This window comes from Oreochromis aureus, linkage group 16, assembly GCF_013358895.1.
Source record: "Oreochromis aureus strain Israel breed Guangdong linkage group 16, ZZ_aureus, whole genome shotgun sequence".
NCBI classification, from domain to species: domain Eukaryota; kingdom Metazoa; phylum Chordata; class Actinopteri; order Cichliformes; family Cichlidae; genus Oreochromis; species Oreochromis aureus.
Genome location: NC_052957.1, coordinates 26,710,604 through 26,727,805, shown reverse-complemented (window position 1 = coordinate 26,727,805; position 17,202 = coordinate 26,710,604). Strand labels below are relative to the sequence as shown.

Sequence of the window (17,202 nt, the reverse complement as noted above, 5' to 3'; positions counted from 1 at the left end):
CTCCAGCGATAGATCTCCAGGTTCTCTGGAGATTTTTCAGTTTTTCGCTGGAAATTGGCTGCTTTTTCACTCATTTTTAGTTCAGAACCCAAACATTCTTAATGGATCATCATCACTGGCCTCAGTATTATTGAAGCAGTGTAAGATTATGTTGGCAGAGAACAGAAGAAAAGTCAGCCAACATCCAAAGAAGAGCTTTGAATATCCTTCAAAAAACCCGGAGAACTATTCCTGAAAACTACTTAACGAAGTGACAAGAGCTAAGAGTTCAGATGAGTTGAAGAATAAAGGTGAATATACAAAATTCACCAATTTCCTAGCAAAAAATAAAGAAATAAGTATTGTAGCTGGAGATTTTTGCAGTTTGACACCGAATTTTCCCAGAGGAGATGAATACATTATTTTTTACTTCTTATAATATTATTATTATTATTATTATTATATAAACACAGTTGAAAGGCTTTTTGGAAACGTTTGGCTTTATTTTTTTTCTTTACTGCAAGGATTGAACCTGTACATATGGCTGGACACAGAAAAGTGAAATAAAATCAAAGGCAACAATGACTTCTTGGCATAAGTGTGAAAAAGTCCAACATAACACGAATACCTTTGGGATAAGGAATAAAGTCTTTCTATTATTCAACTAACGAATGATGTCAGTGTGGAAACTGCCAAACACAAACAAATGTTCAGAGTAATCAAAGGTAATGACTTCTCATCGAGAGAAGAATGAACACGTAATTACGACGATATGTCACGTAACTGTTTAAAGCACTTTTTTCAAAATGCTCTTGCATATGGTGAAATGATAGTAATCACATTGAACACTGTGTGCCGGGCGACAGTCTGAACACTTGAAACGGTTTCAAACGCAAAGCGTTCATCAAGAATCCCAAAAAAGAAAAAAATGGTTCACTGACAAACATCTTATTCAACACAAGCTGTTGTGACAGAAGACAGGAAGAAGGACAATTCATTTGTGTTGTGTTTTATCCTCGGTGACTTAAGGATCTAAAATTATTCAGCTGGAATGATAAATTACAAAACAAACTAGTTCCCTTTGACTGTGTTTTGCTATCCCTGAGAACCTTATTCATAATGAAAGAAACCAAAGTCTTGAATAATAAAACACAAGTTCAGCTACAGATAAGACTTTAAATATTTATAGAGGCCGAAGCAAGGGAGCTGAAAAAAAACAACAGGACGAAATTATGGAAGAAAGAAAAAAAAACTCGTCACAGAAGGTAATGACGCTGGCCCCGAATTGATGGTGTTATGCTGCAAGAACTGGAAGAGGCTCTGGAGACTTCACTTAACAGTTAATTATTCCTTGGGCGTCTTGTGAAGTCATCCATTTTAAATATGAAGGAAGGCATGGGAGAGCACTATCCAAGCTGACTGAAGCCGAACCATTCCAGGCCGAGGCGCGGCAGGTAGACGCGCACTCAGAAGGGAAACAGGAAAGAATTTGTAGAGCTGTCGTTTCGCACTCGACTCCTCTGTGAGTTTCAGTTAAACAGGAAGTGGCAGAAACATCAGATTGGTTATAGACACAAACACACACAAAAAAACTGAATGCCCAAAGTGTAAATCAGAGGTCTGAAATATTCCAGTAAAGTGTGAATACAGAGGGGATTGTGGGATATTGAGCGGAATCTGTGATTACTTCAGTGGACGGAGGTAGGACTCATGTTTTGGATGTTTGTTGATCACATGGACTATTCAGACACCAGATGTGAGCATCTCCCATGCTTCTGTCAATGAACTCTCCCATTATTAACAATTAATGAAGGAGCAAGAGGTAAAAAGTCACTCCAGCTGTGAATGATAAGATTAATAATAAGATTTGGAAAAGTATGAACTGTGAAACTTTGAAGGGCAGCTTGCAGTAATATTTGGCATTTCATGTTCTGTTGTGTTCCCTTTCCCCCCACCCTCGTTCTCCTTTACTTGGTCATTTCATGAGAGAGTTACAAGGGCACCAGGCCTCTGAATCTCTTCCACTTATTATATTTCTGCAATTCCAGACATTTTATATTTTTATATCTGTAAGGCCACAGTTTGGGGGCAAACAAAAACTCCTTTCTAAAAGCAAAAATCAATCATGATAGTGCATACCCACACAGAATACTGATCCTTTAGCTGTGATTTCACCAATTTAACAAACCTACACTACTTACTGGAGCACCTCACATTTTACTGTACAAGCTTTAGGTTTTTTTCTCTTCTTTTTTTTAGTGGTGGTGTTAAATTGCCATTACTTTCCAAATGATGTGAAAAAATAATCAATATTTCAAATTGCTCTGCAGACGTGAAGGTTCTGTACAACAACAAGAACAAGAAGAACAAAAAAAAAAGCCAAAAACCCCAAATCACTGAAACCAAAAGGTGTATGTCAATAATCAGCATTTGTCTCTTTTAGAGACAGAGCGGGGTTGATGGGGCTGGATTAGGACCCATTGGGACAGTGCAACCTCCACCTTTAGATACTGATGCCCACCACCGGCCCACCACCATGGTGGTCTGACAGTCACACAAACCCCTGCAGAGCTAAGCATGGGGCAGTATTGCATAGATACAGTATAGGGTGTAGCTTTTCACATATTCAGTCACAGTGGTTGGGCAAAAACAAGAAAACCTTTTTTTCTTTTTTCTTTTTTTTCCTCGTCTGTGTATTTTCTGCCCACCAGAACATCCGTGAAAAACACGAGTCTCAAGTGGTCGGTCTGACAGCAAGTACTCTGGTATTATTACAAACGGAGTCACCACGGTATAAAAAAATAGCCTTTCGCTGAGGTCGTCGAGTCTCCCCCGTCAGTGCTGAAAGGGCCCTTTGCCAGTCTCAAGGGTCACAGTGCATTGCCCCCCACCCCACCCCACGCCGCCCCCAACACCCCGCATGCTTCTCTCAGAGCTCCTCCTTCCTCTTGACAACTTTCTCCTGGTCGCGTCCTCTTAGGCTGCGCATGAAACCCGTGAAGCCTGCCTCCTGTGAAGACAAGGAAAGTAACAATCACCACAGCATATTTCTCAACTTGAAGCAACTTCTCAGCCAGTCCTGTGGATAAACCTCATTTTCTGAACCATTTGATGCTATAAATAATTCAGTTGACACATGATTTCAGGCAAATAATGGCGGTCTGTCCACAGGCAGGGGGAGGGAGGCAAGGTGTGGAAAAAGTAAAGCCAACCCACCCCCCCGTCACTGAACAACATGTTGGAGGTCGTTTCTGAGTTTCAGACACAGGGAGAAGAAATGCAACAGCTGGAGTGAAGAAGCATTAATGATACATCTTTTTCTCCTCTACTTTCGATCCTGTTCTAATTTCTGAACCAGCTGAACTATCTAAATCACGCATCTCAAACATAAGGCCTGGCGGTCAGAATCGACCCGGTAGACTCCAATCTGGCCGACCAGACGACTGTGGAAAATGCAAAGTGAGTGAGTGAACAGATTTTGATCTTTTAACTGTATTTTCATTTCAAGATTTACAGCCTTTCCTATTGATACCCCCCATCCCTTCTTTACATACTACACCAAAGTAATTAAGTAATGGATAAACACTTAAATGACAACAAGTCCAAAAGAAAAAAAAAAGAAAAATGGATATTTTCTATAAATCGAACTACTTGGATCTTTTCTCCAGTTTTACATATTTATCATGTAAATATGTTAATATCTAGTGTCACTGTTCCAGCTCGCTTAACATCAGCGTGTGCTGCATGTGGTCCACGATGTAAAATTCGACATCCCTGATGTAAACACAGTCTCAGAAATAGTTTCTGACCTGAGATTTTCTATATTTCTGCACAATGGTGAACATAATGCATAATCTCAGTAAACACATCACTTTGAGAAGGAGATAAAGAGAATCTAAGTAGGTCACTTAAGTTAAAATGTTAGATTTGGTCATTTACGTATTGAGAATAATGATCTAATATTAAATGTATGTGACCTCTAGGATTAATTTGAATGGGACATTTGGGTGTTTTCAATCGATGGGATGACGAGGATTACAAATCAACCATGACTGAGATTTGAGCCGGGTGTGTTTTTATTTAAAGAGCACTCCTTGTGACACGTTTGAGGATGCGAATCAAGAATAAAGGAGATTTCTGAAGACCTCAGAAAGCAGTTGTTAATACTCGTGATGGTGGAAAAGATTACAGAACCATCTCTAAAGAGTTGCAGCACACAACAAAATTGTTGCCCTTCTTTTAAGAACAGTAGGGCAATAAATAAGAGTAAGAGCAAGGTGTGGGACAGGGAACAAGCTTTGCTAACATTTGCTAATGTTAATCCTCCTGAATCCACTATGACGGGATTCAGCACTCGATCCCAACTGTAAACACTGTGGTGATGGGAGCATTATGGATTTGGCCCGTTTAGCCGCATCTGGGCCAGGACAGCTCATCATCATTGATGGAGCAATCGATTCTGAAAATTATCAGCAGATTCTAAGGAGAAACGTCAGGACGTGCGACACGCACACTGATAGCATCTTGGGATGACGAAGCCAAAGTCCTGACTCAGGCCAGCAGAAATGTTGAGGGATCTGAGGCACGTAGCTCATCCAACAGTTTAATGTATTCTGCATGAAAGAATAAATTCCTTCAAGATGGTGTGCAGGACAGATGGACGGTAATCATCTGCTGTTGTAACAAATGCTTCTCATCTATCTCTCAGGACATCTGTGGAAATTTTAGCACATATTAAAAAAAAGTTCACAACCTTCTCCCTCCAACTGTAATCCACACAATTGTTGGCGGTTATTGGTTTCTCTGATAGTTGGGTCCTTTTTTTTCCCAGATGCAGATCATCACTGAACATTCATTCACTGCAATATCATAAACTGCCTCCAATCACTTACCCCTCGATCTCCATTGTACTTCTCCACAAACTTGCCATAGTTGTAGTAGTTGAATGTTGGGTAGCCCTCCACCCCTTCCTGCTTGCAAAGCTCGTGGTTCTGTCCTTTAGTGCAGTCCACAGCTGCGTACACGATCTGAAACAGGCAATTGCGCATTCACTTTCAGTGCGCATAATAAAACATGCTTTAAATTTTAAAGGCGCTTGACACCCTGCCATATCAGAAGAGGCGCTTGGGACTGTGCCTTAATTAGATGAGTGTGTAAATAAACTGAAAATATTATTTTTTTAGTCGTAAAAAGTTTTGTCCAACTAACAGACCCATTTCACAGCACCCATTCTGACATAAAATAGCAAGGAAACACAGACGTGACTAATCACATTAACTGAGGCTCCGTGCTTATATACAACGAAGGCTTCATTAATTTGATTTGTAACACCTGATTCTTCTTTCTATTTTCTGTCAAACGGCTGCTGTGTAATAAGCTTTTTAAATAAACTTCCTACCGAGACATAATTAGTACATAAGAATACATAAACTTCTCAGAAAATCTCCTTTTGAGCTACATTCGAGGAAACTTTATTATAATATGAATTTCAAAAACTGCAGTCATTATCTTTAATAGTTAGTAAGTTTAATGCAGACATTCATTAAACAGACAAGGTAGTGTATTAAAGCTGCCAAGTTCGGCCTCCTTAAACTTTGTTTTAGATGGTTTGTGTGTTACTTCTATTATTCCTGGTGCATTCTTCCCATTTATTGTTATTTTATTATCACTATGACAATTATTTTAATTCGCACGATGCATTTCCATTTTATGGCCAGTTAGCTTTTGTTTCAGTGGATCTTAAGAACTCAAGAACACACGTCGGTACATTGATACTATTAAAAATTATATAGGTGAAGAATATTACAGGAATGCAAATGAGGACACAGCTACAGTACTACTGTGCCAACTCTCATTTCTTTGTATTTGCTAGGAAATAAGGAAACAGGTGAAGCAATTTATTGAGACGTGTGTAAACATAAACAGAAATCCAGTATTGAAGAAAAACTGATTCTGTACAGTTCTAATGAGCTTGAAGGTCAATAATTGATATCCCCCCTTTATTCTTCAACACAGCCTGTTGGACCCATTTCCTGACCTCCATATTGATAATAATTTGAACCAAAAATTTCAAATTTGATTTATCACTCCATAGCATGTGTTGCTCCTGATTTTCAGTCCAGTTCTTGTGTAATTTGCCACACCTCGACCTTTTCTCCCCATTTCCCTTTCTTATAAATGGCTTCTTGAGAGCTAAACTTCCACTGAGACCATTTCTGATGAGGGTTCAGTGAGCAGTGGATACATCTCTCAAGTCCTGTGTCAGGTCTTTGCTGGATTTTCCCCCCTGCCAGCCATCCAGCTATCCACACATCTTATTCAGGGGTGTGGGTGAGCTGGAACCTACCCCAGCTGTCAAAGGGCGACAGATCGCCCATCTATCGTAGGGCTAACAGAAAGAAACACCATGCATGTCTTTGGACTGGGAGGAAAGTTTTGGCATTCTTCTTAGTTTCAGCTAATGAAAATAGAAACAAAATTACCACAGGCTGATAGTAACAGAGTGCCAAAAGATACAATGTATCTTTTGGCATACATTGTATACAGTGTAATGTACAGATGCAGTATAGACAAACACTGGTTAGGTTCATTTTCCAAATAAATACTTTGACCATGTTTCATTGATTCATAGGTCAGATGTTCCAAAAATGAGTGAAAAAAGGCGATCAAATTGGTGAGCAATTCCCCTAAATTCTGGGCCCCAAGTGACTTATAGAACTAAAAACATTCCTCTGAAAATGGTTAAGTTCAAGAACTGTTCCAAAAATGAGTGATCTTTCTTTTTTTCAGCTCATCCTTGAGTTGACATTGACAACATCATCATATTCACAAGAAGGGGAGGGCTATGAGGGTCACGGTGACCATGACCTTTAAGCACAATAATCTATCATATTCATGTTGATGGATGGATGGATGGATGGACGGAGGAGGGCCATTGAGAAAACATAATGCCTTAGGCTACAGCTGTCACCAGCATAGAGGCATAAAAATGACTTACGCATTGGTCCGTTTATGTGGGTGGTACAAAAAAAAGCCCCCCCAACAACAATCAGCCAGCATAAAAACAACAAGCGAGATTTATGTTGCGTGGCTGTTGCATCGATTAGTGACAAGCCGTCCCAATGAGGCGTAAATGCCGCCTCACTGATACATGGCTCACTTAGCATGTCCTTTTGGACAGCAGAAATGTCACCCTCTCTCAGGGTGCTGAGTGCTCCACATTGAACTTGTCACCATCAAATAATCGCTCGCTGTCTATCTGTCTGCCCGAGCCAAATGTGGAAATGACAGATATGCTGCGGAAGGAGAAATGTTTGACACTTATGCCGCACCGCAAACGGCACGAAAACTTTATTGTCCTAATTACAAGACACATGAACCTTGTTTTGTATGCAAATATAAATACTCAAGTGACGGAAAAATCTGCATAATTGCCAACAAATTGCTAAAATGGGTACAATGCAGCACAATGTCGACTTCATCTGCATTAACAGAACAGACACGGGCAAACAAAAAAGCGAAGATAGGGAGCAAATGGAGCGCATATGAGAGAAGAGGGAGCCTATAAAGGGATATTCTTCTCTGGTCTGTTAATCAAGTGTATTAAGCTGCTCTTCACTGTGCTCCCACAACAAGAGTATTTCACGGACTTGCAAGCTGTGCATATTCAGCAAGAGTGAGGTGCATCACCTTTGGAAAGGCACAATAGTCGACAGAAATTAAGGTGAAAACACCAAAAATTACCCTCTTCTTTGTATACCTGAGCAATTTACCACAAGCACTATGTGTTTTTTTTCAAATGTGAAATCTTTAACCACCCTTTAAGTTAGGGCAATTTGAGATACATAGAGAGTGCTTTAAGCAGCAGCAGCATTAGAGATGGCACTGTAGCTGCAATGAGGGGTATAATGTAACTACAGGCTGCCTCCAACTGCTCATCCCTGTGCAATCAATCAGAGTTGCCGTGAATTGACAGGAGAAAATGAAGTCGTAGAGCTGTTGTTCTTCAAAAGGTCCTCAGCCAATTCCGTTATTGATTCATCTTCAAGTGACAGAGGACCCCACATCATATTATTGATTGGATAGTGAAATTTTAGGGGGCAGCATATTACCATTTGGCCTAGTATCACTACCAGCGTCGAACTGAGGAACAAAGAGGTACAGCTACACTCAGAGCTACTTCTCTTCTAACAACAAAGTACCTGTGCTTGTAATATCTAACATGGATCTGCATAAGCTGGACTGAAAGACTACCACAAGGAATACATTAGCTCATATTAAAGAGTGACATAGCACTGAAAGGGTTACTGTAACACACCACGTCTTTGATTTATTGTAGCTGCAACACAAGCATCAACTGAGTAATGGGGACTGGCAATAGCAATTTTATTTACATTGTAGATTTTATTACACGTAAACTCAATATGATTAATATAAAATATAAAAACATAAACACCTATAAAAGGTCTTCTCTGCCTTACGCTAATAAAAAACAAATTTGACAAAGAACTAATATACAAGTTACTACAGCTGTGCACACACTGGAGGTGATTTGCAGTGACGTGGCAGCTATAGACCGCAGACAGTGAATGACTTCAATGAGGAGTGACTGAGGAGACTACCAATGAGAGTAAAGAATATTGTTCATTGACATATGAACTTTCAAAATACATGAAAAGCTGAAAGGTGTGTTGGTTTAACTAAATATTGTGGAAAGTACAAATCACAGTGATTCAGTGGTCATTAAAATGTGCTTGGAATTTGCAAACCGCAAACCATCACATAAATCATGACACACTGCTCTCCCCTACATAAGCTGCCTTAATTGATTAAAGGTATCTATGGAAGCCCATTTCCATAGATACCATAGATTTAAAATAAATAAATAAATAAATTTTCGAGTTCTTTTCTCGAAATTTCGACTTATTAACTCGAAATGTTAGGCTAGCGCTGCCAATGTGTAATCTACGGGAATGACGTCATTTCCTTGTTACCCAGAAGCTGAAGCCCTCAGCTACAAATGCTACAGCTAAGCTACCAGTATTACAGCCAGTCATGAATGCACAAACTGCTGAGTATTTTCAGCGTGGCTTCACAAATGATGAAATCCTTGTGTTATTAGCTGAATCAATCACATATCAGCAAACGTACTCTCAATTTGTTGCAATCCGGTTTTGAGTGTGCATTCTTCTGCGCCATATCCTTCTGGGTAACAAGACAATGACGTCAGTCACGTAGATTACTGACTGGCAGAGCTAACTCGAAATTTTGAGTTATTTTTCTCAAGATTTCGAGTTAACAAGTTGAAATTTCGAGAAAGATAACTCGAAATTTCGAGTTATTGATACTTTTTTTTAGTGGCGGAAACTGGCTTTCATAGGTATCAGTATCAGCAATTCTCCTGTATTTACTTCTGACTGGGTTATACACTAATAATAAGCAGGAAACTAGTGAATTAACATAGCAAGAGAACAAGGCATTGAACTTAACAGTGTTCAAAACATAAAAGAAATTTCCTGCAGATAAATACAGAAAAACACAAGAGCCAAACTCATTCCCCGTTGTTGCTCGAGCATTGCATCACATCTCCACACATTACCACCAGCTGTTGATGAGTGAAAGAGGTTGACATCATTGGTAGTTTGTGTAAATTGGAGCATATACAGCTCCTCATCAATGTGCACAGAAACCCTAACAGGGAGCCATGAATACAAAAACAACTGCAAAGTGCCAGCAGAGGTCAAAAGTTCCACGGGGAAATCTTGATTTCTGCAGTGCTTCTCTATGATTTTACCAGTACAGTAGCAGCCACAGGGTAGGTTATATTAAGCAAATCCTTAAATTCTCTAATGAAACTGTGTTCTCATCGCAGTGCTGTTCCAGCCCATGTGCACCTTTAACGCTGCTATTGATTGGAATTTGGAGAAAAGACAAAATGGCATGGAACAAACCCTGTACATGGCTCCCATGCTGATATACAGCAGAATGCGGAGTTTTAATTGTTTGTGTCTTCAAAGCTTGCAGCTAAGCTCGTGTTAGTCTTTGGTAAATGAGGCAAGGGCAGTTAATAGTCTGTGATCAACACCGGTCTGGCATAATACACTGGGGCTCGTCTTGATAAACAGAAAGAACTGCCAAGTAAACACAAGTACCCACTATGCAGATTTAGTCCTGTTCAAACAAAACTTCAAATCTCCTCTGGCCACTGGGGGAATGACAAGAGGGAAATACATCTTAAAACTGTGCATCTGTGTGACTTCCACACAAATGCAGGTCCCCTAATTATGCAGCTTGTGCTAGTTTCATCAAAACCTCGAAACTCAAGGTATGGTTTAAAGCAACTTAAAGTGGATTTGTTATGTTCATATCCTGCTTTGCTAAATCAATCTTCCAGTGGACCTGAGTGCAGCTCCTGCTGTCTCAATAATGACACTTTCGTCTCTCTTCTTTTAAGGCCACCCTCTTTGTTCTAAATGACGCCCCAAGAAAGTCTGAACTGCAGGTTGGTGTTGCCTGCTGAGCTTCCAGAGATGACAGAATTAAGTCCATCTCTGCCAATGACACCCAGGACGCACATTCATGATGACACTGTCCCGTTCCACCACATTACACAAGTGCTCTATTGGATTGGGATCTGGTGACTGTGGAGGCCATTTGACGACAATGAACTCACTGTCAGTTCACAAAACCAGTTTGAGATGACTTGAGCTTTATAACATGGAGCATTATCCTGCTGGAAGCAGCAATCAGGAGAGGGTTGCACTGTGGTCATAGGGGATGGCCGTGGTCAGCAATAATGCTCAAGTAGGTTGATAAATTCGTACTCAGGGTCCCAAAATGGACAAGAAGCCATCCACCACACTGTTACATCGCTGCACCACCAGCAGCAGCCTGAACTGTTGATGCAAGGCAAAGAGGACTGATGCTTTCAAATTCAAACCATCTGAATGGTGCAGCAGAAACAGAGACTCATCACACCAAACAACTTTTATCCAATCTTCTACTGCTGAATTGTAGCCTTTGTTTCTTGTTTTTAGCTGACAGTAGTGGCACTTGGTGTGGTCTTCTGCTGCTCTAGCCTACATCAAAGTTTGACCTTGGTCTCAATAAGCAGTTATTTGAGTTACTGTGTTGGTGCCACACATGGTGGGTCATGTTCAGAGTTATTTAAATCACCAATCTGATTTGAACTTCAGCAGGTTGTCTCGATTGTGTCTCCATGTCTTTAGAGATTTACATTAACAAACAGGTCAATCTAGTGAGGTGGCTGGTGAGTGTATATGACAGAAAATAAGAAAAAGTGTGAAGGGTTTGCTTTAAGGTTGTGCTCCCAAATACTGAGTCTCATAGTACATTTCTGGCTGTTGCGAAAGTCTTGCTTAAAATATAAAGTAAATATTGTAGTATGCGGTCAGGTTATCAATGTTGTGTGTTTTTGATGGAAAATGTAAGAATCGTTGTTACCTTACGAGATAAAATCTTACAAGGTGCAAACAAAAAGTTACTGGAATTGAAAAGTAAATGCAAGAGTCTTAAAGTGAGGGATCTGAAAAGAGCAGTAGAACTCGAAGCAGTCGGGCTAAAGAAGCAGAAAACCTTCTGCATGTAATCTGCCAAGCAACTGCAGATGTAAATTAGCTTCTAGCTAACTCTGATACAATGCATCAAATGGTAACATTTATGTTATTATACATGATCCTTTTTTTAATAAACTAAATTACTAAAAGCAGTGGAAGCGCAAGAAAAGATGAATTTAAAAAGATTGATGGCTAAATTTAAATATAAATTTTTAAGGGCTAAATCCATCAACTTTTAAAATCACACAAACCTCTTTTTAAATATTCAGCTCTATTATTATGGCTTGTCGGGCAATGACCATCTGACTGAAATCATGGTTATTTATAAATGCACAGATCTACTTCAGTATTTCGAAATGAAGGAAGCGAGTGTGAGTTTCTGCAGAAATGAATAAATGAAATGATGTGTTACAGTTGCAGCTGATATCAAATTTCCCAGGAAAAAAAAAAGGTTCAAAGCATTTTCATTTTCATCTGTTGAAGATTAATGTTATTGAGAAATGTTACAAAGAATTGCCTCAGAAAAATAGATGGCTAAGTTGCTGAGGACACCATCTGACATTGATTTAGAAAAATTCCAAACAACTGAGACAGCAACACGGTCCGAGAAATATTGGAACAACAGCTATTCAGCATTAAACATTTTGATGAGACTTCACAGATGATAAGGCAGCAATTAGATGGTTTTTTTGTCACTTCGATCTGATACTTTAGCTTCGACCGCTGCCTGACACGTGTCCAAAATTCCTGCATGTTTGAAAGGGAGAGAGAGCAAGAGAGTGAGTCACACAGTTGTGGTTTAAGAGGTTTGGAAATAAGCCCTGCAGTCAGAGGGTATTAACAGAAATGAGCAGGAGTGGGAGGGTGTCAGGACATGAGTCCCTGAGGGTAAGTAATGAGAGGGAGTGGGGATGGTGGAGGATGAGCTTGAGTGTGTCCTGTTGCCACTACATGAACCTCCAATAACCTCCAAACCCCAAGCCTGCAGAAAATTTGATGCAACAGCATGATGCTTTATCTGAATGGTCAAGCTGGAGTGGACGGGAGTGGAGTGGAGACACTGAACCCTAAGTTACAGCTCCGCTGCCACTGTTGTGAGCGCACTTGTCAATCGCTATGTAAAAACCAACTAAGGTAAAAAGCCTTCTATAGGTGGAAGCCAATTACCAGTTATTCCTGTGTGAGACATGAAAACAATTACTAGGAATGGGGCGAGAGGACTTTTAAAGATGTGAATTCTCAAGTTAACGACAATCAAAAGACTTTCTGATAACTTTGCATAAAATATGCAAATGCATTTACTCTGCAAATGCTCGTTCTTTTGTTTTTATATCCAACACCTTTCAAGCTGTCAGAAAAGACAAAAAAAGCATCCGTGAAGAGTACAGAGGATAAATGAATGTGAATCATCATGATGTCTGAACATTTAAAACATATTCAGATCTTTAAAGTGCAACTGATGTGGTCCATTTTGGAAAATGTCACATATTTCCCCCCCATAATACTTAACATGCACTCACCAGACACTTTATTAGGCACACCGTTCTAGAGCCAGGTGGGATTAGGCTTCATTATCATGTTCAAGTTACTGATTTCCGATGATTTGAGATTTCAGAAAATGCATGCACTGTGCACATAAACGGATGGATATGATCAGCAACAACACTCGGGTAGGCTGTGCCATTTGAACAAAGCTCAGCTGGTACTATGTGGCCAAAGGTTTGCAAGGAAAATATCCCATCTGCAGATATCCCATCTGCTTCAAGGTTCAACCAGCTTATCTGACACCAACAACCATGTCACATTCAGAGTCACCTAAATAACCATCTTTCTCCTCTCTGACGCTTGTTTTACAGTTGGCTGATTAAATATTTGCATTAACGAGCAGTTGAGCAGGTGTACCTAATGAAGTGGCTGGTGAGTGCATATATTGTGTGTATGTCCAGGGAGCGCTTAACGCAAACACAATGAAAGAAAGAAAGAAAGAAATCATTTCTAACCTAAAGATGGAAAATACGAGGTTGTTTTTGAACAGCTGCGCAGGTTAACAACAAACAAGATCTTAATAATTTCACAGTGATAAGCTTTGAGGGTGAGTGTAACTGAATAGAACCTGGAAGAAATTAGATCTAGTAATGACAACAGCCTGCCACGAAAGACTGTAATAAAGCAGACACACTGGATTACGGCCTGTCATGACCACGGTGGAAATACGTTATTTCATTTTTAATATTTTGTTTCTGCAACATCAGGTCCCTTGTTGGTCTAAATCTGCGTCTTTTATTCCATTACTTTTAAAATAACCATGTTATTTGTTGTGAAAGACACGATACAGCAAAGCAACAAGATAAAAAAGCAGCTAGAACTTGTTTTATTTGTTTCTGGTTTTTTTTAACTCTAGCCTGAACACTGCACGAAAAGGTTTCGGATCAATATTTATTCAAATCAATACCGATCTTCTAACTGTGAGCCGATTACAGAAAACCGTGATGTTTACTGTAAGCACAGCTCCAGTTAGAGGCATCTTTGCACCGCCATCAGAGCCAGTAATCACATATCTAAGTGAGAATGTGAAAAAGCAACACGAACCTTGCGATCCTCTTTGAAGAGCTCTGCTGCGGTGGTGAAGTGGGGGACAGCGTTTTTACAGTGTGGACACCCTGGAAAAGAACAAGCAGATGGGCTGTTACCACAACTATATCTATTATCATCATACATTTGCACCACAAAACTGAGCTTCATGCCCTAAACGGAGGATTACACCGAAACACGACAGAGAACACATGCACGTATTTACTGGCGCTTACTAACAAGGTCCCTTTTATATTATGAGAAGACTGTAGATCTATTTATTGGCATCATAAACGCTACCTCCCCGACTCTGTACTCCAACAGCACTCCATATACAGTATGTCAATACCTACAGAGCACATTTATAGACAGCTCTTTTATTTTCTGTAGGTGGAGGCAGGATGATTAACTGTCCACAGAGCTGACCAGGAGGAGGAAGCCTTTCCAACTCTAGCTGCAGTGCATTAATAAAAGAGTGATGACTTTTTGTACTGCACTCTCAACCTGGGAGACTGTTTGCTGTTCTGACAACTTTTCTTCTCAGTTTCTGCTGAAATGTGAATTTTTCTTAGACCTGCTCATTCACTTTAATCTTTTGTTGATAATGTCAAGTATGCAGTCCTTCTCCTGTTAATTAAAAACAAGCCGTTGCCCCTTTTGGAAATAAGAAAAGGCAAGGAAACCCCTTGTGGTGACAAATAAATTGCCCATGAAGAAGAAAGCAGCTTGGCAGTGGGTGACTGGCTAGACACTTTCATGTGCCGAGTTAGGGTTAAAACACCAGCTAATTAAACCCTGACAGAGAGTCATTAATGAACAATATGCTTAAAAGAATTTGTTACTTTTTGAAGGTCTACATAAGACTATGTGGCAGTTGTCCAATCGACTCTCCAGAGCAAATTCTGATTGTACGTTTGGGACATAAGTTGTCGGTCAACTGCTGATACAGTCCCTACACCCGGCTGAATGACCAGGATATGTTACGGACAAGCCGGTTAGCTAAACATTTGAGTCATCTAACTCAATAAATGGATTTTCAATCACTGAAAAATGATGGAGAACATGCTTGAACATGCTCTCCCCCAAGGCCACGAATCTTTTGCTGCAACAGTTTTCTGGTTTCAGGCTTTTCATTACAAATATTTGCGAATATGGCTGCAGGGGATGTTTTTCCAATTTGGTCACAAAACTAGTGAGGCCAGGGAAGGATTTTAGGTAACAAGGCCCGATGGTGTTCCATTACTTTTCGAAGGTGCTGGACAGGGATAAGATGCTCCTTTAGACAAAAGTAGCAAAGGCCTTTTTTTCCCCCATGGATGTCACTTGTGTTCAGGTCACAGACTGTATTTCAAAGATAGACGTAGGCGCCATGAGGAAAGCCCTTCTATTAAGGCGTGTAATTTACAAAATAAACATTTCTCTTAATAAATACAATTTCAAAGTAATGACTTAAATTTGAACTTTAAACTCATCCCAAAACTATTTGAACTCATCAAGACAAGCCAAGGCTCATTTTTCTACAGACTTCTCTATAACTCAGCCTTCTTTTGTACCCATGCTTACGATTAGAAAAAATATACAGTACAATAATGTGCAAAAGTCTTGAGCTATCATTTTGTTTTTGTCTTTTGCTTTCAATGAACCAAACTCGCCGGCTGCTTTTTCAGTCCAGTCAAGTTCCACTTTCACAATGGCTTCACTTTTCAGAGCGAGAAGCCAAGTCCATCCTTTATATACAGTTTGATTATTGTCATAATGCAGAAGGAAATCTATTTGGCAAACTGACATCACAAGTTGGAAGGAGAAAATAAAATATCACTATAAGCTGCACTATTAAGATTTCTTTCACAGGCTGCAAGTGGACATATCTGACTACGTATGTCCACAGGCATCATAGACACACATACACACGCACGCACGCATGCACGCACACATAACTCTCCCTCCAATTCGATTATATGTCAACTGTGCAAGTACACATTTGCCAACCCTTTCAGAGCCGTCTCCCTAAGAGAGCATTCAGCACCGCTCACAACCCATTTCCTGCTGAATTACCCTTTTAGCTGCAGCATTAAATGGCCTTTAAACCTGTAAATGTCCTGTCGCAATTCTGAAACTGGTGTATCAAAAACACAATCGTTGTCCACGTCTTTCCCTCACAGAAGGAAACAGGCTGATCAGGCAGCTCCCTGGTGCAACCTAGAGACTGCCTTAAATTAGCAGTTAAATTGAAGAAAGGAACGGGGTTTTGCTCTGCATGGCAAGTACAGGAATTTTTCAGCCTTTATATTTTACGCACTGTACCTATGGTCATCTAAAAATAGGTAAAAAAAACGACAATGATAATGATTCCTGCAGTTCTCATTTCTTGACTGTACCTGCACAGTTTTTACTCATCTTTCTCATAATTACCATCACAGACAGAGTGAATCTGAGTGAAATCGAAAGGGTTGATGAATGCAAAGTAACCGCCCTGTGGATGCGCTGTAACAGCCTTGATTTGAATATCTTCCCTTAGTTCGATGAATCGTGGAAAGTACGGAAGAAGCAAACATTAAACGCACCAAAGTGTTATGTCTCAAACTGGCCGATTAACGGTATACAGCAGGCCAACAAATGGGTATTCAGTGAATCAGAAAATGCTTTAATTTAACACAGAACGCATGCGAAAGGAGACAAAGATGATGTTCCAGCATTTAATTTTAGTTTAGGGTTCAATTATGCAGATTTGAGGCTAAAGGATAATAGCCCAAGCCTCTGCTAAAATTATATTGATTGTTCTGTCTGAAGTGTTTCCAGCCTTGATGTTTTAGAAAGCAGCTGTATCTCATCAAATGCTCCATTAGCACAAGCTCCTTCACTAATAAGACACCAGCGAGCAAGGTGCAGATGGGGCGGACGAGTTGGGAGGGCGGCAGGTTGACGCGGCCTGATGTACATCTGGAGCATCTCTTTGTAGAGGGAAGCACCAAAGGGCCCAGAAGAGGAAGCAGCCTGACTGCTGTGCCCTGTCGCATGCTTTGAAGCCCTCATCAGAAACAAAGGGCAGAAAAAGGGCCAAAAAAAACCTAACAGG

At 40.1% G+C, this 17,202-nt stretch overlaps 1 protein-coding gene across 1 annotated transcript in view; it reads right to left on the bottom strand.

Annotated features, from left to right (window-relative positions):
* Positions 1–459: 459 nt before the first annotated feature.
* pdia5 (protein disulfide isomerase family A, member 5) overlaps positions 460–17,202 on the bottom strand; it is a 71,279-nt gene continuing 54,536 nt past the window's right edge. Inside the window, exons 15-17 of the mRNA XM_031732917.2 lie at positions 14,145–14,215; positions 4,872–5,006; positions 460–2,989 (exon numbers count right to left, since the gene is read on the bottom strand). Of these exons, the coding sequence (XP_031588777.1) occupies positions 2,909–2,989; positions 4,872–5,006; positions 14,145–14,215 (287 nt within the window). The 3' untranslated portion in view covers positions 460–2,908. The remainder of the gene's footprint in view (positions 2,990–4,871; positions 5,007–14,144; positions 14,216–17,202) is intronic.